The following is a 26,809-nucleotide window of genomic DNA, read 5'->3' on the forward strand; positions in this document are numbered from 1 at the left end:
AGCCAACAAACATATGAAGAAATGTTCATGACCACTAGCCATTAGAGAAATGCAAATCAAAACAACCATTAGATATCATCTCACACCAGCAATAACAGCAAAGATCAAAAAAGTAGACGACAATAAATGCTGGCAAGGATGTGGAGAGACTGGGACACTCCTGCATTGTTGTTAGGATTCCAAGAGGTCCAACATATCTAGGAAGCAATATGGTACTTCCTCAGAAGTTTGTAAAAAGAAATACCTTATGATAGCAATTCCTCTACTTGATATTTACCCACAAGAAATATGAGACATTACATGAGTAGACATATGTATACTAATGTTGACAGCAGCACTATTTACAATAGCAAAAAAGTGGAGACAGCCTAAGTGTCCATCAACTGAAGAATTGATAAACAAACTGTGGTACATACACACAATGGAATATTATGCTATCTTGACAAACAACAAGGACTGTAAACTATCACATAACATGGGTGAACCTTGAGGACGTTATATTGAGTGAAATTATTCAGTCACAAAAGGAGAAATACTGCATAGGGCCACTATTGTAAAAGCCCAAGAAAACGAACCCATACTAAGGGGGGGATGGGGAGGTTTCTTTGCTGGCTACTGGGATGTGGGGCATGGGGTGAGGGGAGGGAGGGGAAGGTGAAGCATAGGGTAGAGAATAGACAAGGATAGTTTGTGTACTGGGGAGGGGGGCAATGCACAAGAAGGGGGAGGGTAATGGAAGAACAAGGTGGATGGGAAAACAGTTAGGCAACTTTGCATGGGATAAGTGGGATAGAGGTAAATAATGATGTATGCACAACCTTGAAACAACAGGGCTCTGGGATACAGGGATTGAGACATAGTTAGAAAGGGGAAAAGAGGGAAGGGGAAATAATGTTAAGATGCTTGGCTATATTTTGAATCTTGGTTTCCCTTGCATAGCATTATAAAATAGACACTTGAGGGGTATAAAAAGGAATAGCCAGAAATATCACCATAGAAAGCTTGTAAATCCGTCTTCTGCCTACAACTGACTGGAATATCTAAAATGGGGCTACAAAATCCCCAGGGAAGGAGACTCCCTGGGGAGCCTCTGCATTACATAAGACCATAGGTGGTGTCCTGAACCCCATCCAGAAACTTCTGAGGTGGGAAATTTCCACTGGAAAAGACAAGCTGACCAGCATGGAGTGGCTAGAAGAACAGAAGATACTTCTTGCAGGAAAGACTGACAGGAAAAATACAAAACAATAAGGCAATCCAAACAATTACTACAAGAACAAGCAAGTTGACAGCCCAAGAGCCATCAAAGCAAGTGATCGGGTCCCCTCAGGGCAAACACCCTTCCATGACTAAGATGCAATGGGAATATACGAGTAGACATGCACTCTGACTGGTGACCATGTTGACCACCGATCAAGGAGAAGTGAGGGAAAAACAGCAATGAAGCTGCGAGCTAAGCCCTACAACATTCAACAGACTCCTGTGAACCCAGGTGGAGACCTGGTTGGCCAGCAATATGGCAATACCTTGAGAGTCCTGGGCCCAGAGTCTGTGACACAGCCACAAAGGACTAGAGTGGAGAGTGAACCAACTGATGAGAAGAGAGGGCATGTGCACAAGAACATCCACACTCGTAGATAATACCCACTTGACCTGGCTTCAATGACTGGATGATCAGAGCTCAACTAGAAGAAAGAAGAGGAAAAAAAGAGTAATCTGATACAATTTGATGAACTTGACGTATACCTAAGGATGCAGTAGCTCAAAAGAGGGAACAAATCTTTATAACAAGGATCATTCCCACCCCCTCCATACACAGAGTAGACAGGGATGGGCAACTTGAACACTGGCTACCAAAAATGGGGGAGCTACAAAGGCAAGAAGTGACTGGCTTACAAGCTTTCAAGAGGGAATCTAGATCCACAGGGCATGGAAGAAGGTAGAATCTCCACCAAGTAGTATCCAATCTGTCTAGGCAGGGCTGATGAAAGGAAATGTGGATAATTCTCTTGTGAAACAATAGTGAATAATTGTTATCAGGACTGCTTGTGATGGTTGGAACTGTAAAGGTAGACGTTTTGTAGCAAGGAGGGGAGTGATTGACTTTGCAGTCTAAGAGCAGAGGTCCCTGGGACCACCAACGGAGAAGAGCAGTGTGCGGGACCCTACCCAGAGAAGCAGTGACACCATAGATCGAGGCAGAGTTGATGACATGGAGAGATGGAGTGGCTGACGACTTTAGACACAGAGAGGGAGAGGGGCTGTGTGCTAACAACTGGGGGGCAGGCTTGCAGGGTATACCCTGTGGTTGGCTGATGATGCATGGAGGGGATTGTAACCAGGGTAATGCAATGAAACACAATAGGATGAATGTATAACTAATGTTCTCCCATGTAAACTATAATTCAAAATAAAACTTAAAATAAATAAATAAATAAAGGTAATATAGAAATAGCTACAAGCATACATGGACAGAGAACTTTCAGAGGTTCAAGCTAGATTCAGAAGAGAATGGGGAATGAGGGCTATCATTGTTGATGTCCAATGGATCGTAACTGAAAGCAGAGAATACCAGAAAGATGTTTACCTGTGCTTTATTGACTACACAAAGCCTTTCGACAGTGTGGATCATGACAAACTACAGACAACATTGCAAAGTATGAGTATTCCTGAACACTTAAAATTGTGCTCATGAGGAATCTGTACATGGACCAAGAGGCAGTTGTCCAAACAGAACATGGGAACACTGGATGTTTTAAAATTAAGAAAGATGGGCAACAGGGTTGTATTCTGTCACCATACTTATTCAACCTGTTTGCTGAGCAAATAATCTGATAAACTGGATTATAGGAAGAAAAATGTGGAATCAGGATTGGAGGAAGACTCTTTAACAACCTGCGATATGCAGATGATACAACCTTGCTTGCTGAATGTAAAGAGGATTTAAAGTATTTACTGATGAAGATTCAAGACCACAGCCTTTGGTATGAATCATATCTCAATGTAAAGAAAACATATATCCTCACCACTGGACCAATAAACAACATTCTTATCAATGGAGAAAAGATTGAAGTTGTCAAGGACTTCATTCTTCTTGGATCAACTATCAACACTCACGGAAGCAGCAGTCAAGAGTTCAGACGACGTATTTCATTAGGCAAATCTGCTGCACAAGATCTTTTTTAAAGTGTTGAAGAGCAAAGATGTCAGCTTGAGGACTAAGGTGTGCCTGACCCAAGCCATGGTATTTTCAATAACCTCATATGCATGCAAAAGCTGGACAGTGAATAAGGAAGACCGTAGAATTCATGCTTTTGAGTAACAGTGTTGGAGGAGAATATTGACAAAAGAACAAACAGATCTGTGTTGGACGAAGTGCAGCTAGAGTGCTCCTTCGGGGCCAGGATGGCCAAACTTCGTTTCTCATACTTCATATTGACCAGTCACTGGAGAAGGATATCATGTTTGGTAAGGTGGAGGGTTAGAGAAAAAGAGGAAGACCCCCAGCAAGATGGACTGGCAAAGTGGCAGCATTAATGGACTCAAGCATGGCAACAATTGTGGGGTTGGCCCAGGACCAGGCAGTGTTTCATTCTGTTGTACGTGGGGTGCATAGACTTGGTACTGACTCGATGGCACCTAACAACAACAACCCCTTATTGTATATTCCTTTTGCCTTCACCCAAGTTATTAGTGTCTTCCCTCCCACCTCCTGTCACCTTTAAAGAATGTTTTCTTCTGTATGTAAACTTTCAGTTGACTTTTTATAACAATGATATCATATAACATTTGTCCTTTTGTGATAGACCAATTTTACTTAGCATGATGTCATCCATGCTATGAGGTACTTTATGAATTCATTGCTAGTCTTTAATATTGCACAGTTTTCCGTTGTACATATGATGGCAATTCAAAAAGTATTCCTAACAAAATCATAGAAAGATTTATTAAACAAAAATATAAAAACATGATGCTATTGTTTATCAACACATCCTTTCCATCTTTCTAACACTTCCCCAAAGAATTCTATACATTCCAATTTACAGCAAGTCAAAATGATAGTTTTTATACCCTCCAGGATTTCATTTCTTTTCAGTGTTCATTGAATTTAGGGAACACAAGAAGTTTGAAGAGGTAAGATCGTAGGATAGCCCTTATTAATCCTCAAAGGATGACTCAGTGTACTGTTGTGATGGGACAAAAAATTCCACAGCACAATTTCCCTTGCATTTTGCTCCCTAAGCTGTTTTCAATTTTCATAAACAATCTTCATAATAAGATCCCATGATTGTCCTGTGGCCTTCAAAAAAACCAATCACGATTATTCCTTTTCAATCCCCAAAAGTTCACCTTAACCTTCTCATTTTACCTCTCTCTCATGAACTTAACTAGCCCGTCTGATCCACTTTGAACCCATTGTTTTGATTGGGTCTTTTTTTTTTTTTTTTTTTTTTTACGGTAATTTAATGAGACTACAACAAGTGTCCTGTTAAGAGAACCTGACTGCAATCACCTACTGATTATACAGGCATATTCAAACATATTTTGTTTGGAATAAATCTGTTCATGTACGAAGTAAAAAATTTGTAACAATACTTCTGACTTTCCCTCATATGTTATCATAATTTGCTTATCCATTAATCCTTTAATGGGCACTTAGGTTGTTGCTTGGTGAAGAGGAAAGTCAGCTAAAAAGAAGGAGACCTCTAACGGGATGGATTGGCACAGTGAAAGCAGCAATGGGCGTAAGTGTAGCACCAATTCTGAGGACCAGGCCGTGTTACATTCTGTTGTACATAAGGTCATTATGTGTGAGAACTGGCTCAACAGCACTTAACTAGTGTGGTGCTGTATGATCAGCACTGAACTATGAACCACAAGGTAGGCAGTTCAAACCTACCAGAAGCTCCTTGGAACCTCCACAGAGGGCCACTATGAGTCAGAATGGACTCCATGGCACTTAATCACAACAACAACAACAACAACCAAGCACCTTTAATGTTATGGAAATTTTCCCTCACTTTGAAACAAGTGAAGCAACCTCTACTTAAGACAAATTCTTTATCGCCTTTTAAACATGCAGCTTTTAAACCACTAAAAACCCTTGGAGCCCTTTCTTGCATCAAAATAAGTCTAAGTAAGACCAGTATGCATCTGTTACAATTTCCTGTTTCAATTGTACAGGAAGTCTCCAGCTTACAAATGACATCCTTCCCTGTGTCTTGAAGAATTTACAAAGGCTTTGAACTGGTTCTGTCCAATTCAGTCACAGTCAGAATAGATCTGAATTTTTAAATTCATGGTAACCCAGAAAGACAGCCAGATCAGGAAAAATTATGGATAAAACACTTGCTAGAAATTTAACCTCCCTCTTACAGAAGAAAGACAGCACATGTGTTGCTTAGCAGTCAAATCTCTTACACATAGATTTTGAGCACAGTCCAAAAGCAGTACTATTATGCTGCTCAAAGATGGCAGAGTCCTTCTCAACCATGGTAGTTCACTACTCCTCTTCGAATATGTGTTGCTCTCCTAAAGCCCTGTCAATAACTCAATCTCATGCATTAATTCCCTAAAAGGGCTACTATGCCTCCTCCTAGTCTTCTATTCCAGAGTTTCAACCAGTAATTTTTCCCATTCTGGTTACTGAGCCAAATCTGCCAAATTGTAAAACTTTGGGTCTGTTTCTGTTCCAATTTGCTACCCATGACAGAACCTGCTTAAAAACAGGTACGCTGTTGTTGTTGTTGTTGTTGTTATGTGTTGTAGAGTCGGTTCCAACTCATGGCGACCCTGTACAGGGTTTCCAAGGCTGTAAACAGGTAGGAGCTGTTCCTAAATTGGACTAACTGCATGCATGTTTGTTAATTAACCTCCTTGTTAATACAATGTCAGAAGAGGGAGTCCAAGAGCCTCATTTGTTGCTGTTGTTGTTGTTAAGTGCAGTGGAGTTAGTTCCAATTGATAATGATCCTGTATAGGGTTTCCGAGGCTGCAAATCTTTGCAGGAGCAGAAAGCATCATCTTTCTCCTCTGGAGCACCTGGTGGGCTCAAACCACCAACTTTCTGGTTAGCAGCCTAGTGCTTATCCTACAGAGTCACCACACTCACAAACAAATCATAATTTTCTTTAAAAAAATTATTAGCTAGTGTAATTTTTTAGGGTAGTAGGAAAATTAGTTTTTATTCTCTTAAACCATTTGCCAAACCCTACTATATACTGGTTTCTGAGCCATGATTAGAAGCAAATAAAAGCTGAGCCAACATTGCTTGGCAGCTTATTTTTTAAAGATAAAGAACACTGCCATCTGGTGGGATGCAAGACAGCCACAGCATCATCCCTTCCAAATTACTGTGTCCTAACAGATGGAAGGAGAGCCTGCCACCACCAGCTGGTCGGCCTTCTAACAGTCTGGCCTAAAGCAGCTTTTAAGACTTTGTTTTTGTAAAACTGTCAGTAGGGACTTCTCAGATGGAGAAAGTCCAAGCTTCCAGAAATAACCAGCAGTAGTGGGAGCCTCTGAGACTATTATGGGAAGAATGGAGAGAATCATGATGTCAAATGTCCTGCTCGAACTGCAGTGCCAATGGTGAGCTGAACTATCCCTGGAACAGACTTACATCAAACTGTGAAAAGGAATTTTACATTCTTTTATCCCACAATTTAAATCTAATTTTCTGATTTGTAAGTGTACATTTATTGGCCATTTCTCATACTTTGCACTTACAATATACTCAATATATTCTTGTAGAAAATAACTATTGCTATTTAGCATGTTGTTAAGCAAAACTTTTTCTTGATACCTTTTCTCATTTTTTAACAGTTCTTGGGCTCCCTCAGCTGGTGTTTTATTTGTCTAGAAAGAGCAATTAATACTAAAGCTGCTCCCATTCTCTGGCATCACCTATACCAGTGACTCTTTCACAAAAAAGGAAAGTCATTTAAATGCTTAAGTACAAGTATCAGAACAAATGATTTTCTGATATTCAAAACAGTAAAGAACAATCTAAGTTCTTTAAAATTACATTATAAAACTTCCATATCTAATTTAAAGAGTACTCAAGAGTCCTGGTGTGGTGCTGTAGGATAAGCACTGAATTGCGGCACTGTAGGATAAAACCTCAAGGTTGGTTTCAACACAAAGTCAGCAGTTCAAACTCACCAGCTGCACCTCAGAAACCCTATACAGGGTCACTATGAGTTGGAACCAACTCAACAGCACTTACCAACAACAAGCCTTCTCTGTTCTAAGTAACATACAATTTCGTTTGCATGACTTCAAGAGCTAAATTTGATCTCAAATTCACCAGATTACTCCATTTTTTAAGGGCTGTTGTTGTTGTTGTTGTTGTTGTCAGGTGCCATCGAGTCGGAACCAACTCATAGTGACCCCATGCACAGCAGAATGAAACAAAGTCCGATCCTGGGACAACCTTACTACCGCTGCCATACTTGACGCCATCAATGATGCCATATGGCCGATCCATCTCGTTGGGGGTCTTCCTCTTTTTCTCTGACCCTCCATCTTACCCAGCATGACATCCTTCTCCAGAGACTGTTCTCTCCTGACAATATGTCCAAAGTATGAGAGACAAAGGTTAGCCATCTTGGCCTCCAAGAAGCACTCCAGCTGCACCTCTTCCAAAACAGATCTATTGGTTCTTTTGGCAGTCCATGGCACTTTCAGTATTCTCCTCCAACACCACAACTCAAAGGCATCAATTCTTCTACAGTCTTCCTTATTCACTGTCCAGCTTTCGCATTCATATGAGGCTACTGAAAATACCATGCCTTGGGTCAGGCGCACCTTAGTCCTCAAGCTGACATATTTGCTCTTCAATACTTTAAAAAGTTCCTGTGCAGCAGATTGCCCAATGCAATATGTCGTCTGATCTCTTGACTGCTGCTCCCGTGAGTGTTGATAGTTGATCCAAGAAGAATGAAGTCCTTGACAACTTCAATCTTTTCTCCATTGATAAGAATGTTGTTTATTGGTCCAGTGGTGAGGATTTTGGTTTCTTGACATTGAGATGCAATCCATACCGAAGACTGTGCTCTTTGATCTTCATAAGTAAATGTTTCAAGCGTTAACTTTCTGACTTCTTGTTAGTGTAAGTTATACAGTGCAGTTACTAAACCATTGCTTTCTAATGCTTCATTCAAGATACAAGAAAATCAAATGATTTCATTTTTCTCCCACTCAGAGGAGACTCAGCATGGTTACTATACTTCTTCACAAACATCACGCATCCTTCGCCCCCACTCTCTGCACAACAAAATTCACAAACTGGGTATGTTCATTTTTCTTATATGTTGCTACAAAAAAAAAATTTGGCAAGGCGCACTTACATGAAAATACCTCACAGAAAAGGGGCATGTTTGGAAAAAGATACATAACATGCATTAACTGTGTAAAAATACAGTATGTGGGCAAATTCTTAAGGAATTTCTATATATTCCAAATGTTTGATTATTTTTTTAAAGCAACTCCATTCATGTTTAAAGCTAAGTTTTCCTAAATTAATCATATTAAAGTTATTGTTGTTAAGTGCCACCAAGTCAGTCCCGACTCATAGAGATCCTGTATAGAGTTTCCAAGGCTTTAAATCTTTGTGGGAGCAGATACCATCATCTTTATCCTTAAGAGAGACTGGTGGGCTTGAACTATGGACCTTGTGGTTTGCAGTCCAGTGCTTATCATGATAATTCTTTAATAATCAAAATGCTGAGTTCCATTTACTCCTAATAAAAGGTTGTCCAAATCCTGGTGTTGCACTGGAGGTTAATGTAATGAGAGGTTGGTTTGAACCACAAGATCAGCACTCAACTGCACACAAAAACAACAAGAAGCAAAATTAACAGTGTAACTTCCTACTTCTTAAAGCATCATGATCCTAAAAAGCACAGGTGATGTGTATTAACTCAACATCTTGGTGTTACCAAGGTCTTTAATTCCTAAACTTTCCAAAGGTACCATCCATGTCATGGACTAAGTCCTTCCTGACCAGTAGGCATGTCCTGGTAGTCTGAGTATCAATGCAGAAGCAATTCATCAAGGTTTTCATTAGGTTCCAGTACGTCTCTTCTCAAATGGTAAAGACTGTCTGTCCATAATCTAATTACTACAATTGCAGTAGAGTCCTATTGTGATGCTATGGGCTAATGTGTTAGACTGAAAAGTTGGTCTGACCCACAGGGTTGGTGATTCAAGCTCCTTGGAAACCCTATACAGGGTTGCTATGGGTCGGAACTGACTCAACTGCACTTAACAAGAACAACAACAACTATTACAGTATTCCTGAAATAAAAGTAAAGTTTATTAGTATATTCATGGCCTATAAATGCTACAGATTGATAAGTGACTTTTTTCTTTAACATAAAAAAGTAGTTAAAACTAAAAAACAGCTAAATGGAATTGATCCCTGAAAAGAAAAAAAGGAAAACTAGTAAAACACCAGTTCTACATGCACATATATGTATTTGTGTAGTTATTCCTATCAATAGAGTCCTAGTATGGCACTGTAGGATATGCACTGGACTGCTAACCACAAGGTCAGCAGTTCAAACTTATCAGCTGCCCCTCGAAAATCCTTTATAGGGTTGCTATGGGTTGGCACTTTAACAACAACCACATTCACATCAATGGAAATACAGTTGGTTGTGGCTTGAACAACACTTCTTGTAACCTTCAAAACTGATAACAAAAACATACAACCAACAGTAGATGAAGGTAAGTAAGTTGCTATTGCTTATATTAGTAAAAATATTTTTGATAATCTAAACAGTCATATAAATGAGGAGCAAAACCAAGAATTGTTAACTTAAATGTAAACAAAATTTGTAATCATCGTTATGGTAAGGAACTGAAACATCAGAGCAAAATAAAACGTAATATTGAATGAAAAATGTTTGCAAAATAAGATTGCTAACAAGAGATTTCTTCTAAGGACAAAGAGAGAAATTTTAAAAAGACGATGAAATAAAACTTATCACCATGAAAACAATTTCTTTGGGGCATATATCAGCCAAATAGAGGGCAATATTATTTTAAACGCTTTATTAATAATCTCTCGACAGTAGTTAATTTTTTTGAAAACCAAAAAGCTACACCTTAGTTATGTTCACTGATTACCCTCTTTCTATGCATTATACTTACAGGTTTCTACCTTCAGTATTAACTGAGACAAACAACTTTATGACAAAACATCAAACTCTATTTTTATGCAAATAACACAAGCACTATATGGATTTTACAAACCATGTAATTCCTTCAAATTATTTTCCTATAAGTGCTATGGACATTATATGCATGTTCACATGTAACACACTATTGTTGTTGTTATGTGTCATGGAGTCGGTTCCAACTCATAGCGACCTTGTACAGGATTTCCGAGCTGTAAATGAGAGCAGAAAGCCTCATCTTTCTCCTGCGTAATAGCTCGTAGTTTCAAACTGCTGACCCTGAGGTTGGCAGCCTGATTCATAACCACTATGCTACCAGAGCTCCTTGTGACACACTATAGAGGGAAAAATGCAGCACTTCTCAGTTTTGGTAAAGCTAACTTCTAAACTCTTCTTCTGTAAAATAAACCAAGTATTTTATATACCTATTAGAGGAATAAACTTGAAGTCTGCTAAACCATAGTATGACACACACTTTTGTTGTTAGGTGACACTTAGTTGACTTGGACTCCTGGTGACTACATGTGACCCTGTCTCTGTGTACGGAGTAGAACTGCTCTATAAGGTTTACAAGGCTGTGTCCTTCTAAAAGTAGATCACCAGGTCTGTCTTTCGAGATAACTCTGGGTGGGTTCAAAACACGAACTTTTCAGCTGAAATAGTCAAGTGCTTAAGCATTAATCTATTTCTAAAATTAAATCTATAAAACCCAAACTTTGGAATAAAAATGAACATGGAAATCTTTTCTTCTTTAGTAGAAAGATTCAGTTCAGTTTTTGTTGCTATTGTTACTAGCTGCTGTAAAGTCTCAGCCCTTGAATAATGGCAACTTCTGCACAATAAGATCAGACCATTATAACCCATAGGGCTTTCACTGGATGATTTTTTAGAAGTAGATCACGAGGCTGTTCTTCCTAGTCTGTCTTAGCCTGATGCTCTGTTAAGACATGCTCAGCACTGTAGCAACACACAAGCCTCCATGGACAGACAGGTGGTGGCTGCACTTGGGATGCACTGGCCAGGAATCAAACCTGGTCTTCTGTATGCAAAGTGAGAATTATACTACTAAGCCATCACAGCCTTCTTGCTGTTACTGTAAAGTGAGAAGGCCTCAAGTTCTGACTCACAGTGACCCTGTATAGAGTTTGCGAGTCTTTTTTAAGATCTTTACAGGAACAAAAAGCCTCAGTTTTCTCCCATGGAGTAGCTGGTGGGATCAAACTGCGGAGCTTATGGCTAGTCATCCATTGCTTACTGTATGGATCCACCACACTCCCTTCACTGCCCTTGGTACAACTGAAAAATAACTAAACATAGATCCAGTCATTCAATTATAGAGCAACTAACTCCTTCTGTTGAGGTGACTAGACCAAAAAAATCCCTTTGTGCTATAAAGCCACACCAGATCTAATCCCATTAAGTCTATTCCAATTCATAGCAACCTTATATAGTGTTTCCAAGATTGTAAATTTCTCTTGGAGCATACTCTCATATTTCTCCAACAGAGCAGTTAGTGGGTTTCAACTATCAACCTTGTGGTTAGGAGTCCAGTGCTTACCTTACAGTGTCACCAGGGCTCCTTTTGGTCTATAACATCATGACAAATATCTTTAATAAACCCAGAAACATACTGTGTGTAAACCACATGTGGCTAAATTTTATTTTAATTGGCAGAAGCCCAGGACCAAAGTTTCTTTGTTTTAGAAATTAGCACTTTTATAAGTTTTTAAAAAATTCTTTTAACTGTGACTGCAAAGACCAGTAAGATTACTTTTGCTGTTTTAAGTTTTTTAAATCTAATGTCTGATAAACATCAAATAAAAAATGTAAAACAACTATTGATATCATTAAAAACTAATGCAAAGTGCAATGGCCAGGCATGAATGTATTACATGGGCTGCAAACAAAGCAAAACAGGCCTATTGGAAAGCAGAAGCCCACAAACACTGATGGACACAAGAGATAGCATTATAGTACCTGAAAGGCTGTGAGAGCAAGAGGAGTAATAGAGACCAGGTAAGAGAGCGCTCACGGTGTGGAAGAGCGGGATGCTTTTAGTGGCGGGCAAAGCTTCAGAAAGGTGAACACAGTTGCTGATAGATTGGCTTCGCTTAGCTTCCAGGAGAGATAAAGTAACAATTAAGTCAAGAACATCAGGATTTACACTTCTTTTTACTTGTTGTTTTCTGGGCGCTCTTTAAATATTTACAGAAAGTCGCTTTAAAATTTAAAGGAAGCCAGTACAAATCACAATATTTACTCAAAATCTCTAAATACAGTCAACTTTCAGACAGGTTTTCTGATAGTAGAAAGGACAATCTTCATACAAGAAATCAGCCTTATTTTGGAAGGCCTTTCTTTTTTTCTAGTATGTGTCAGATTCACATTTGGGTTGTTTTTTAGACAAACATTACCACTAGTTTTTCTTTCCTAAGGACACAAACATGGTGAGGGAGGAAAAAATCTACCCTGGGATTATAATTGTTCTACAAATAATAAATAAGTCACAAATTGGTTTCTTGAGAGCTGACTGTATTCAAAAGCATATCACTTAGTGAATTAAATATCCTAAAATCTCAAGATGATTTACAAGCCAAACGAACCATTAAAATATTCCATAGCTTGAAAAAGAGTAAAAAATCTCCATGAAATCCATCCTTTTTATCCTTTATATCGCTTTTTGGGCTTAAGTCACTCGAAATCCATAACTTAAGAATCAGCTTTTCTGATGGTCTCAAGTTTTCTACATATATTTGAGAAATATTTGAGAAAATAGATGGACACAGGAAAATATGACTCATTTATATAAAATCACCATCAGTAAAATCAATCTTATCCTTATAATGAAAATATTAAGCTTTGCTTTTAAACGACTTCATTTAATATGAATAACATAGAACTATAAATGGCAGTAGTATCTTTGCAAAAAGGGAAAATTAGGTTTTTACTGTCCTTTTTTGCCTGAGTCATTAAAATGACAAGATGCAATGTTACTACAATATAATTCACATATGTATAAAGCATCCCTTTAAATGAAAACTTTGGTGTAAACGTCAAACCTATGGACTTTAAAATTTCTTCAAAGATTTGTTCATCTCTCAATATAAGTGAGAGACATTATAGAAAGTGTTTTATAAATCAAATGATTATGTAGTTCCTAAAACTGAACACTAGGAGTTTTAGAAATAATAAAATGGAATAATAATCTTCTGTAGAAAGTATGATTTACTTTAATCATGCCCAATTTAGACATCTAAAATTTTAGTATCAGTCACACTCAGGGATGAAGCTTTCCTTTAAAATTCTTGCAGAGTTACAACCTAGTGTACCACCTATTAACCTGGCATGTCTCTAGTCTGCACTGCAGTCTTTTATATTTCTTTCCCATCCTTTCACTGATGTTTTCTATACCCAACTAAAATCTACAGGGAAAATCTTAGTAATTTCAAATTATTTTCTTACTGAGATAAGAAACTTAGTATTTTTCAATAACACTTCCACAATAAACATGTCATTGCTATAAGCAAAAACTGACACTTGTTCTCTCTTAAAAAAGGTGGCCCCTACATAAATCAAACTCTATCTTGAAATATTTGGGCCTTTTTAAAAGGAAGAATTGTCATTACATGATTAAAAAAAATAATAGAATTGAGTAGAATTACTAATCTCTAACCTATAGAAAATTTATATGTATGACAGTAATGAAATCTTCAAGGATCACTAATTTTAAAAGTATTAAGGATTCACACTTTAAAAAATATAATAGTATTTTGTGTATATATATTATATGGTTAGAGAGAGAGAGAGAGTCAGTCCTGGTGAGGTGCTATGGGTTAATGTGATGGACTACAATGTCAGTATGAACTGCAAGGTCAGTGCTTCAAGCTCACCAGTGGCTCCTTGGAAACTCTATACAGGGTCGCTATGAGTCAGAACTGACTCAATGGCATGTAACAACAACAATGACAAACATATACATGCACACACATGTGTGTTAAGTGTCATCAAATCAGTTCTGACTCAGCAATAGATATATATGCTGTATATATGTTGCAAAAGATAAGTGAGGCTTTATGCTCCTGCAAATATTTAAAGTCTCAAAACCCCTGTACAGGGTGGGTGTGAGTCAGAACCAACTCAAAAGGACTTAACAACAACAGTAAATGTGTCTGTGTAAAAATATATGCAAAATACATAAAAGTAAAACTTATGTCCATCTCAACAGGTCTTATTAGTTTCACAATCCTTTAAAATTTATGATTTCACGTGGGGTCGTATTGTTCTTATGGTCACTGCTGTTAATTCAATAATAAATCCTACAAAGGTCAAGTTTATAGCCTTTAAGTGACATACTTCACAGTTACCTTTACACAATTGCATAAAAGTACTTTTTGCATTACCATGGCTTCTCAGACATCTGAGAACACTGATAAGCAAACCCACTGACATAATTATTTTCTACAACATCCTGGTGCCTCTACCATATTATGGATACCATCTAGTGCTTTAAAATAACTGCTGTAAATCTGAAATACAACTCTTCTATGGCTATATTCTGGCTAGTAGTAACCTGTGAAACAAGCAACATGCAATAATTTTCTGTTTCTTAAAATGCTATGAGAATAAAAAATTTTAAGTGTTTTAAATGGTCATTTTTATTACTGTTGTGATTCAAGGGTATGAAAGACAAAAGATGTCTGGGCACTTATAGTTAGGGTATATTTTCATAAAAACTTCAAGAGGATTCTAAGCCATCTAGATTAAGCCTTTACTAAGCACTGTAAAATACTGAACTTAAATTAATCTTTGTTTTATGACTGTGGGATTTTATGATGTCCTGAAGTCAACATACTGAGTATCAACTACAATTGTATACTGCACCTGATGAAAAAACAAGAGAAAACTGGGATGAATATGTTTTAACCTAAGCTTGAATGTCACTGAAGTAAAAAAGGAAGACTTTATTAGTTCTTATTAAATAAATACTGAATATAAGCTTACTTTTGAAAGATTTTTTTCCGTTTGACTTAAGAGTAAAGTGTAGCAAAGCAGTCCAACTAACTGGAGGTTCTCAATCAAGTTATTAATAGGCTGTGAAAACAACATCTATAAATACAAATCTACAAATATAACGTCATGAAAAGCTTAATGTTCTGAAGAAGCAAAAAATTTAAATGCCTCCACCCAATGCTAGGCACTAGTAAGTGCATCAGCTTCCTTTTCTTTGCCAATATGCCACATTCTTAAGATTAATATTTTTTAATAATGACAACAATACAATGAATGTGCTGATTTTGAATAATCTATGTTCTTCTAAGTTGAAACAAAACCTGCGTTTTCTCTATTTTTGCACAAATATTTCTCTCAAAATTTCAAGTTATTTTCCACAATGGAAGACAACGAAATAAATAACAAAAACTGTTGTTTTTGAAAAGCAATCAGAATTAAAAAAAAGATACACACATTTAATTTGAGAGAAGGTCTAATTTTTATGGTCTAAGTGGAATTTTAAAACGTCTCAAAATTTTTTTCTTGTAAATCAACTTCAGACAGCAAACAGAACTTTGGAAAATATTTAAATAATGGTTTACCAGTTGCTTTTTGGCGAACAATGTTTCTTGCTTTCTCAACCCCCGGTGCTCCAGATGTGGTAGCACTCCTAAATCTCATTGGCTCAGTCATATCCGGATGGCTCCTCCAGCTAAGAGAAAAGGATCTTCCCACAGCACTTCCTTTCTCAGAATCTAGAACACAGACTGACGAAAGACAAGAAAAGAACAGTAGTCTAGTGGTTTCATTAATATTCATTTTGTAGACTATATTGCTCAGCAAATTTTATGTAATCAGCAGATGACCTTGTTTCAAATTAGGTATCAATTTCTTATATTAAAATTCAGAAAGTTATTCATTTATCAGTAATCTAAAGCTTCCTACTGCAAAAGTATTTTTCAACAGTTTCAGAAATATATCTTTACAGTACTATCTTCAATATATAAAATATCATTATTAATTAACCTTTCTCAGTATAAGAACACTCCTAGTATATTCCAAAGATGACTTATAAACCAAAAATTCAGAGATCCAATGGTAGTGGTCGTGGTGGTGTGCCATGGAGTCAGTTCTGACTTATAGTGAACCTGCACAGGGTTTCCAAGACTGCAACTCTTTACGGGAGCTGAAAGCCTCATCTTTCCCCCAGGAACACATGGTAGTTTCAAGCCATTGACCTTGAAGTTAGCAGCCCGACTCATAACCACAATGCTACCAGAGTTCCTTTCAGAGATCCAGATGCTAAAATAATACTTCATAGTATACACACCAACCAATTCATAACATAAATTCCTAAGAGAAATTCATGCTTACAAATCTGAATGTAGATTCAATCAAATGAGCAAAGAAAATAAAAATCTTTAAATAACATAAAATCCTATTTTAGCAAATCTCCAAGGCAATAAAAACACAGTAACTGTGAGATTCAACTTCTTTTCTTTCATTTCAGTCTGGTCAAAGATTTCAATGTACAGTCAGAGATCCAAAAGAAATACAAGATGAGAGAAAAGGAGAAAGAGATTTCCACAGGAATTATGTGGCCTGTGGTTATCATCAATGGCTTGTTTTCACACCCAGTCCCTCTCTGCACCTTGTTTCCATTAGTCTCATGCTTAAAAGACAGGTCATTTTAAACAAATACTTAAATACTTTTTTAGAATAAAGCAATGCAATACACAAGTCAGAAATATTTGCTATTGCTATTAAATAATTAAATTTATTCTGTACCATTCTGAACATACATAGTGTTTTTGAAATTGTGCTTGTTTTTATAAATCTATCTTTTCCTGTGGCTCTGCTGTTCACACTGGTCACATAATTCCTGTGGAAATCTATCTCCTTTTCTCTCCTCTTTATTTCTGTTGTTGTTGTTAGGTGCCATCGACTCGGTACCATCCCATAGTGACCTTATGCACAGCGGAATGAAACACTGCCCGATTCAGGCACAACCGCACTACTGTTGCCATACCTGAGTCCATTGATGCTGCCACTTGGCCAATCCATTTTGTTGGGGGTCTTCCTCTTTTTCTCTGACCCTCCACTTTACCAAACAAGTCCTTCTCCAGCAAATGGTCCTTCCTGGCAATATGTCCGAAGTATGAGACACGAAGTTTGGCCATCTTGGCCTCTAAGGATCACTCTGGCTGCACTTCTTCCAAAATGGATATTGGCTCTTTTGGCAGCCCATGGCATTTTCAATATTTTCCTCCAACACCATAACTCAAAACCATCAACTCTTCTATGGTCTTCCTTATTCACTGTCCAGCTTTCGCATCTATATGAGGTTATTGAAAATACAATGGCTTGGGTCAGGTGCACCTTAGTCCTCAAGCTGACATCTTTGCTCTTCAACACTTTAAAAAGGTCCTGTGCAGCTGATTTGCCTAATGTAATATGCCGTTTGATTTCTTGACTGTTGCTTCTGTGAGTGTTGATAGTTGATCCAAGGAGAATGAAGTCCTTGACAACTTCAATCTTTTCTCAGTTGATAAGAATGTTGTTTATTGATCCAGTGGTGAGGACTTTTGTTTTCTTTACATTGAGATGTAATCCATACCGAAGGCTGTGCTCTTTGATCTTCATCAGTAAATGTTTTAAGTCCTCTTCACTTTCAGCAAGCAAGGTTGTATCATCTGCATATCGCAGGTTGTTGATGAGTCTTCCTCCAATCCTGATGCTATGTTTTTCTTCATATAACCCAGCTTCTCATATTATTTGCTCAGCATACAGACTGAATAAGTATGGCGAAAGAATACAACCTTGTTGCACACCTTTTTTAATTTTAAATCATTCAGTGCTCCCATGTTCTGTTCGAACAACTGCCTCTTGGTCTATGTACAGATTCCTCATGAGCACAATTAAGTGTTCCGGAATACTCATACTTCACAATGTTGTCCATAGCTTGTCATGATCCAAACAATCAAAAGCCTTTGTGTAGTTAATAAAGGAGCTCTGGTAGCGTAGTGGTTAGGATTCAGGCTATGAACCTTAAGGTCAGCAGGTCGAAACTACCAGCTGTTCCGTGGGAGAAAGATGAGGCTTTCTGCTCCCATAAAGATTTACAGCCTCAGAAATCCTGTATAGGGTCGACTATGAGTCAGAACCAACTCCACAGCACATCACCACAACCACCCAAGTTCATACAATAGAATGGAAGAATTTCTTCTCCTTTATTCTGAAAGTAATCCCAGCAAAGAAGACACAGTAAAGTATTTATTATACAGTGCAAAAAAAATGTGCAAAGACCTAGAGTTAGAAAACCAAAGGGAAGAATATAATTAGTATTCCTCAAGGTTAAAGAATTGAAGAAAAAAATCAAGCCTCAACTTACAATACTGAAAGATTCTATGGGCAAAATATTGAATGATGCATAAAGTATCAAAAGACGATGGAAGGTTAACAAAGAATCACAGTACCAAAAAGAAATAGTCTACATTCAACTCTTTCAAAACGTAAAATATGATCAAGAACTGATAATAGTGAAGGAAGAAGTCTAAGCTGCACTGAAGATATTGGTAAAAAATTAATATCCAGGAATTGACAGGAATTAAGCTCCTGGTGTGTTACTGTACAGTAAGCAATGAACTGCTAACCAAAAGGTCAGCAGTTCATATCCACCAGTCACTCCTTGGAAACCCAACACAAGGTCACTAAGAGTCAGAACTCACTCAACAGCACTTAACAACAACAACAACAAAGGAACTGACAGAATACAGAATGAAATCTTTCAATAAAATGATGCAGCAGTAGAAGAATTTACTCATCTATGCCAAGAAAACAAAAATCTCCACAAGAGGATCAATAAATAATATCAAGATAAATGGAGAAAATATTGAAGATGTCAACAACTTAATTTTCCTTAGATCAACCATCAACATGCATGGACGCAGCAACCAAGAATCCATACACATTGCATTAGGCAAATTTGCTGCACAAGATCTCTTTAAAGTGTTCAAGAGCAAAGATAACAGTTCGAGAACTAAAATGCATCTGACCCAAGCCATATACATATGAATATTGACAATGAATAAGGAAGATCTTAAAATAATTAATGCAGTCACAGACTGCCAAAAGAACAACAACAACAAATCTGTGTTGGAAAAAGTACAGGCAGAATGCTCCTTTGAAGCTGGGATGGTAAGACTTTGTCTCTCATACTTTGCACACGTGATCAGGAGGGACCAGTCCCTGGAGATGGACTCCATGTCTGGTAAAAGAGAGGGTCAGCAAAAAAGTGAAGACACCCTCCAATGATATTGATTGGCACAATGGCAGCAGCAATGGGCTCCAGGATTAACCACTGCGAGTATGGTGCAGGACCAGGCAGTGCTTTGCTCTGTTGTGAGTACAGTTGCTATGAATCGAAACCAACTATATGGAACCTAACAACAATCCTAGTAGGTTCACTCTCTTCTGAGAACCAATCTTATTGAACCAAGTTCTTGGAAAGAAGCATCTTGATTCTTTCAAGCTGTGAGTTTACAAAGGGGCCTCTGGGGTTGCTGAAAGGGATAACTCACTGCTATTTCAATCCAAAATCTCCATTACATAAATATTTGTAGGAAGTGGCTCTGTACATCTCCAACTAGAGGTGGCATAAGAATCTGCTGCTAACATGTTAGAAAATCATTGCAGTAGGCAGCCTAAAGGTTGTTGTTGTTTAGTGCCGTCGAGTCGATTCCAACCTATAGCCACCCTGTAGAGGGTTTCCAAAGAGCAGCTGGTGAGCTTGAACCGCCCACCTTGCAGTTCAAACAACTTTGCAGTCTGGTGCAATAGCCCACAGCACCACACTAGAACTCCGGCCTAAAGGTAAACTGGGACAAAACTGTTCCACTGGAATGCCAAATACTTAGGCTACTTTGTTTCTGTTTCTTTCTATTTTTATTTTACTAACTGGTATTTTGACAACTAACTTTCATACTGGAATAAAGATTTTACAAAATTCAGTCACATTAATGACACGATTATCATTGTTGCTGCGCGCCGCCGAGTCAATTCCGACTCATAACAACCCCATATAGAGGTTCCATGGAGCGGCTGGTGGGTTTCAACCACTGACCCTTTGGTCAGCAGTACAGAGCTTACTCTACAAGATTAGATATTTAATTATTCACTGTAATTTGTTCACAACTCACTATATCCTCATCCTCTTTTAGTCCTCTCTCACACCGACTCTGAGCTTCATCACATGAGTGACCTTGGAAACAAAACTGTACACAAACACTTGAGATACATTCTAAAATGTGGACTTGCTTTCTTGCTGTTCCTGAAACTCTAAGCCATTATATAAACCACTGTGAGCTAGCCTGCAGTGTGATAAAAGACATGTGGCCCAGCCACCTCCATTGCTGGAGCTGCCAGCCAGCCAACCCTTAGGTTGAAGATTTGCCAAGTTAACTACTTCATAAACATTAGTCCAGACAATGCCAACAGAAGAACTGTCTGGCTGAGCCTGGCCCAAATTGACAACTCATAAGCTAATGATCTAAATAAATTTTAAGCCACTAATTATAGAAGTGATTTGTTATATAGCAAAGCTAATTGATACACGCCATAGATTACCATATCAAGCAATGTATCTTTTACGAGACTTTTTAAGAGAAATTCCTCTTCAGTCTTAGGACCAGGAAAAATTATGTATTATCTACGCAAGTAGAATGCTTTTAAAACATATCTACTCTGTGATTCTATTTATTGTGAGGATCAAAGTCCAATCCAATATTTCCTGTCTTTCCACCACCCCAGCAAGTGTACAATAACTTTAAGGCATAACGTTGGGCATTTTAACTAAATCTGTAATTCCCCCACAATCCTGTCCCAATTTCTTTCTTTCATTACCTATTGTATTATATGAATTTTATGCTGCATCAAAATCTTTTAAGAATTAAATTACAATATAAATAAATTAATCTGCACTTCCAGAAAAAGAGCAGACTAGGCAGACAGGCTGCCCAGAATCCCAACAAAAAGACACGAGAGACCAAAAGAAGCAGATATAGATGATAATCCTAGAACCCTGAGCAACACAACAAAGGATTAGAGAAGTGGATTAAAGAAATGACAAAATGGAGCTGAACAAAAAGTGCAAACAAGGAAACAGAGAGAACAGTGGATTGTCAGTTCGTCGGACAGAGAATCATTTGGAACTTTTGTAAGCCACGCTCTAATCAGAAGAGCGGCCTGATAATTGGTTTACTTGCCCAGGATAGCATAAACACTCACACCAGTGGATGGCAACCAAAAACTGGTGAACTTCCCATTGTTCTTCATACCTTCTCAGAGACCAGAAGTGTGGCCAGCCCCTACCCTCATCCATCGAATGACAACAGGTGACACCTCTTCCTATGTAGCCCCTGCACCACCTTTGGATAGCTAATACATAAAAATCTGCCAAACATCACTCAGTGGGAAACAGCCTAACAAATGAGACTGGCAAAACCAGATATCCATTATCAGAAAAATGAAACAGGACCTATATCTTACACATTTACAAAAACAAACTCAAGGTATATCAAAGACTTAAATGTGAAAACTAAAACTATAAAGACAATCAAAGAAAAGTAGAGACAAATTTAGGGGCCCTGACACATGACATAAATATACGATCAAACATAACTAAAATCACACAAACAACAGAAGGCAAACTAGATGACTGGGATCTTCTAAAAATTAAACACTTAAATGATCAAAAGATTTACAAAAAGAGTAAAAGAGAGCCAGCCCATAGACTGGGAAAAATTTTTAGGCAATGGTATATCAGATAAAGAATCTACTATCTAAAATTTATAGAAAATGTCAACACTTGAATAATGAATTGGCAATCTGACTTTTCAGTGGGCAAAAGATATGAAACAAACACTTCACTTTACCATTTGGGCATCCAATAAATGCATAAAGAAATGCTCATGATCATTAAAATTGTTGTTGTCGTTGCTAAGTGCAATTCAGTTAGTACCAACTCATAGTGACCTATGCACAACAAAACAAAACACTGCCCAGTCCTGGTCCAACCTCACAATTGTTGCTACGCTTGAGCCCATTGATGCTGCCACTTTGCCAATCCATCTCACTGAGGGTCTTCCTCTTTTACTCCAACCCTCCACCTTATCAAAGATGATATCCTTCTCCAGGGACTGGTCCCTCCTGACAATATGCCCGAAGTAGGAGAGACGAAGTTTGGCCATCCTGTCCTCCAAGGAGCACTCTAGCTGCACTTCTTCCAACACAGATTTGTTGGTTCTTTTGGCAGCCCACGATACTTTCAATATTCTCATTCAACACCATAACTCAAATGCATCAATTCTTCAACCATCTTCCTCATTCATTATCCAGCTTTCGCATGCATATGAGGTTATTGAAAATATCATGGCTTGGGTCAGGGGCACCTTAGTCCTCAAGCTGACATCTTTATTCTTCAACACTTAAAAAAGTCTTGTGCAGCAGATTTGCCTAATGCAATATGTCGTTTGATTCCATTGAGTGTTGATGGTTGATCCAAAAATGAAGTCCTTGACAATTTTAATCTTTTCTCGGTTGTTAAGAATGTTGTTTATTGGTCCAGTGGTGAGGATTTTTTATTTCTTTACATTGAGATGCAATCCATACCGAAGGCTGTGCTCTTTGATCTTCATAAGTATATGTTTTAAGTCTTCTTCACTTTCAGCAAGCAAGGTTGTATCATCCGCATATTGCAGTTGTTAATGTCTTCCTCCAATCCTGATGTCATGTTTTCTTTCACATAACCCAGCTTCTCAGATTATTTGTTCAGCATACAGGTTGAATAAGTATGGTGAAAGATTACAACCCTGTTGCACACCTTTCTTAATTTTAAACCATTCAGTGTCCCCATGTTCTGTTAGTACAATGGCCACATTAAAATTAATGTTGTTATGTGCCGTGGAGTCGGTTCCAACTCATAGCGACTCTGCACAGGGTTTCCGAGGCGGTAAATCTTTACGGGAGCAGTATGCCTCATCTTTCTCCAGCAGAGCCGCTGGTAGTTTCGAACTGCTGACCATGAGGTTGGCAGCCTGATTCATAACCACTACGCTACCAGAGCTCCTTACATTAAAATTACAGAGATGTAAATCAAAACTACAAGATATCACCTTACCCAGCAAAGTTCAAAGAAACAGAAAACAACAAATGCTGGCAAGGGCGTGGCAAGGCTGATGAGATTATAAAATGGTGCAACCACTGTGGGAGATAGTTCAACACTTCCTTAAAAATTTAGAAATAGAAAACACAGGGAGAAAGTGGGAGAAGTGATGATACACAGTGGGGATTGTAATCACTGACATGAAACAAAATGTGTATGAATTATTGAATGGAAAACTGATCTGCTCTGTAAACTTTGATCCAATTTATAACCCAAAGTTTTAAAAACAAAAACTAATGAATTGATCCAAAGTGTGTCATGGTTCCTAAAAACAGTAATGAAAGCAGAGGGACGCCAAATTGGCATCCCCAAGAGAATATGCCACTGATATTTTCCAGTATGATCTGATTCTAATTCTTAAAACAATTTTTACCCAAAAACACAACAAAGCCAAAACGACTCCCATCCGAAACAGTAAGAATTTTCTACATGTTTCCTAGAGAGGCAGCAGAATAGATCTTAATAGTGTAGACTCTTGAGCCAAACTTGTCTTTTTAATTTCTGGCTTTACCATTTCTTTACTAGGAGATCTTGAATGTGCCAATTGTGTTAGACTCTCTGTATTTCAGTTTTTTTGTCTAACAGAGGGATAATAATAGTACCTACTTCAATGGTTACCATGAAGGGTGAAGACAGATAATATATAAAGAGCAGTAGCTAATACTACTACTACCGCTAATACTGCTACTATTATTACTACTATAAGGTGAGTCAAAATTTATCTGTATTCTAGCTGTAGAATTTACTTTAATCAGCTTTTATAAAAGACAAATACATCATTATTTGACATAATATCCTTGATTTTCAATACACTTTGTCCATCTGTCAATATGCTTTCATATTCCCTTATTTAAAATGTTTTAGACTGAGCTTTGAGCCACAAATGCACTGCTGTCTTCACTTCTTAATCAGAAGTGAATCTTCATCCTTGACAGGTTGCTTTCAAGGGACCCAGCAGGTAAAAGTCTGATGGAGCAAGATCAGGACTATAGAGAGGATGCTGTAACACCTCAAAATGAAGTTTTTGCAGTGTTAACAGTGTGAGCAGAGGTGTATGAACATACATTGTCATATAAGATCACAAGGCCCTTAGATAGTAGTCCTCTGAATTTAATCCAAAAGTTCAGACTTGAGCTCTTCAGTGAGCATCTCACTGTAATGAGCATTGTTGATTGTTAAACCTTTTTCCCAATAGTGTTCCAATACTGGCCCTTGAGAATTCCAGAAAACCGTAAGCATCAATGTTCCAGATTATGGTTGACTTTTGAACTGTTTCTTGGTCAGCAATGGAGGATGTTTCCATTCCATCCTCTGCAGTTTACTCTCAGACTCTTCTTAATAATGAATCTATGTTTTGTCACCAGTAATGTTTTTTTTTTTTTTGTTTTTTTTTAAGAAACTTTTACCTTCCTTTGAGTATTGATCCAAATTTGTTTGCAGATATCCAAACACTTCTGTTTATGCTCTTCTGGAAGTTGTTTTGGTACTCATCCCACATACAAACCTTTTGAAATCCAATTCTGTTGTGGATTATTTCATAGACAGCACCATGGCTGATGTGCTGCATAATCCACTGTCACTCATCTATTCAAGAGAATCGTTTCACATGCGCAGTTGATGTTGTCACCAGCCATGGACATGGACGTGGATGGGTGCTTTAATATAACCGGAGTGCGGATAATTTTTTTACTCACCCTAGCACTTCATCTTCCTTCTTACACAGCTTTTTCAGCAACTCATCATCCTCATTAAGGAGACATAATGGTATGAAACACAATCTAATACCACCATTTATAAATACCATCTGCAAAGCTGATTCTGTTCAGAATTAAACTTCACATGTTAATTGCTTAGGGGCATAAATACACACTCCACCCCACTCCCAGAATATAGGTGTTAGCCTGAAAAGAGTGTAATACCTTTGCCTCTTTGCTTCTTTTCCTTTTGTTCACTTAGTTTATCCAGAGGTAGGTTTGTCATCTCTACTCCATACACTGTTTTTGCGAGCACTGCTGTTAAGGAGTCCATGATGTTGGCCCACTCATTTATGAGCTCCTCCCATTCGGTGAGGGAAGATAACACACCAAGAAAGTCATCCCAGAGCTCTCGGGAAATATACACACAGAGGTTTGCTCGGATCCAAGCGACAATGAGTGTCTAAAGCAAACCAACAAAAATGAGAATTCAATTGACTTCATTTGGAAGAAGTATATTTAAAATATTTAACAAAATATTTTAAATAGCAAATAAAAAGTCCATTTAGATGCACTTTCAGTTTCTCATAATTCATTTAATCAAATGCTATCACTATTTGAGCTCCTGTGAAACTGAGTTACTGTTATGGATAAAGCTACACATTTAATATTATTTCAGTGACTGCGACTGCTCTGGCTATAATTAGGGAGAAGAGGTAACCCTGTTTCTAAAAGCTCTTTCCCTCACTCTCCACAGTGACTACTTGAAATCTCCTTCTCTATATATAAATCTCTAACCTAACAACTTTTTAATTTTCAGCATATGAACTCACTGCAGACCCACACTCCAGCCCATAGTCATATCCAGTTTCTCCTCCACCTGCAGACTGTAACCAAAGAGGGGCTTCCTGCTCTTTTATCTTAGTTTCCCATTTATGTTCTGGACCTCTTCCTCACAGATTTTGTGTTTCTCATAAGCCCATCCCTCCTTTACCTCTAACCTCTCCTACTGTGCTGTGGAGTCTGTTCCAACTCATAGAGACCCTGTATATGGTTTCCAAGGACCCACTGGTAAGCTTGAACTACCAGCCTTTTGGTTTAAACCAACCTTGTAGTCTAGCACAGTAACCCACAGTGCCACACCAGAACTACTATGAGCATTTAAACACACCCTTTTCTTCCTCATCTTAAGAAAACAAATCAAAAAAATCCTCTTGAGCCCAGATGTTACACTCTAGATAAAACCCTAAATTTTTACCTCCTTTTTCATACCCGAACTTCTTTAAAGAATATTCTGTGTTCCATTTCTACTTCTTCAGTTTCCACCACATTCTCAACCAACTGCGATGGCTCTCCCTCTCTCTACACCACTCCATCTTCTGGCTAAGGAAGTCCTTACATAACAGAAGTTGCTTGGCCGCAAACTGTAAAGTGAATAATCTGAACCCACCAGCTGCTCCATGGGAGAAAGAAGTGGCAGTTTGCATTTGTAAAGATTACAACCTTAGAAAGCCTATAGGGCAGTTTTAACCTGCCCTATAGGGTCACTATGAGTCAGAACTGACTTAGATAGCAACAAATTATGTAAGACTATTCCATTTTCCACAGACTTTTAAAGCCCCTCATACAATGCCAGACTGCAAAGCCATTTGAACTGCAGGGTCAGCGGTTCAAGCTTGCCAGATGCTCCTCGGAAACCCTATATAGGGTTACTATGGGTC

At 38.0% G+C, this 26,809-nt stretch overlaps 1 protein-coding gene across 1 annotated transcript in view; it reads right to left on the minus strand.

The window, feature by feature from the left end:
• The window catches only part of RALGAPA2 (Ral GTPase activating protein, alpha subunit 2 (catalytic)), a 535,657-nt gene that overhangs the window by 352,288 nt on the left and 156,560 nt on the right, over nucleotides 1-26,809 (minus strand). Inside the window, exons 15-16 of the mRNA XM_006860649.1 lie at nucleotides 25,314-25,551; nucleotides 15,776-15,940 (exon numbers count right to left, since the gene is read on the minus strand). Coding sequence (XP_006860711.1) covers nucleotides 15,776-15,940; nucleotides 25,314-25,551 — 403 coding nt within the window. The remainder of the gene's footprint in view (nucleotides 1-15,775; nucleotides 15,941-25,313; nucleotides 25,552-26,809) is intronic.

The sequence above is a fragment of the Chrysochloris asiatica genome, unplaced genomic scaffold, assembly GCF_000296735.1.
Source record: "Chrysochloris asiatica unplaced genomic scaffold, ChrAsi1.0 scaffold00039, whole genome shotgun sequence".
Classification (NCBI taxonomy): domain Eukaryota; kingdom Metazoa; phylum Chordata; class Mammalia; order Afrosoricida; family Chrysochloridae; genus Chrysochloris; species Chrysochloris asiatica.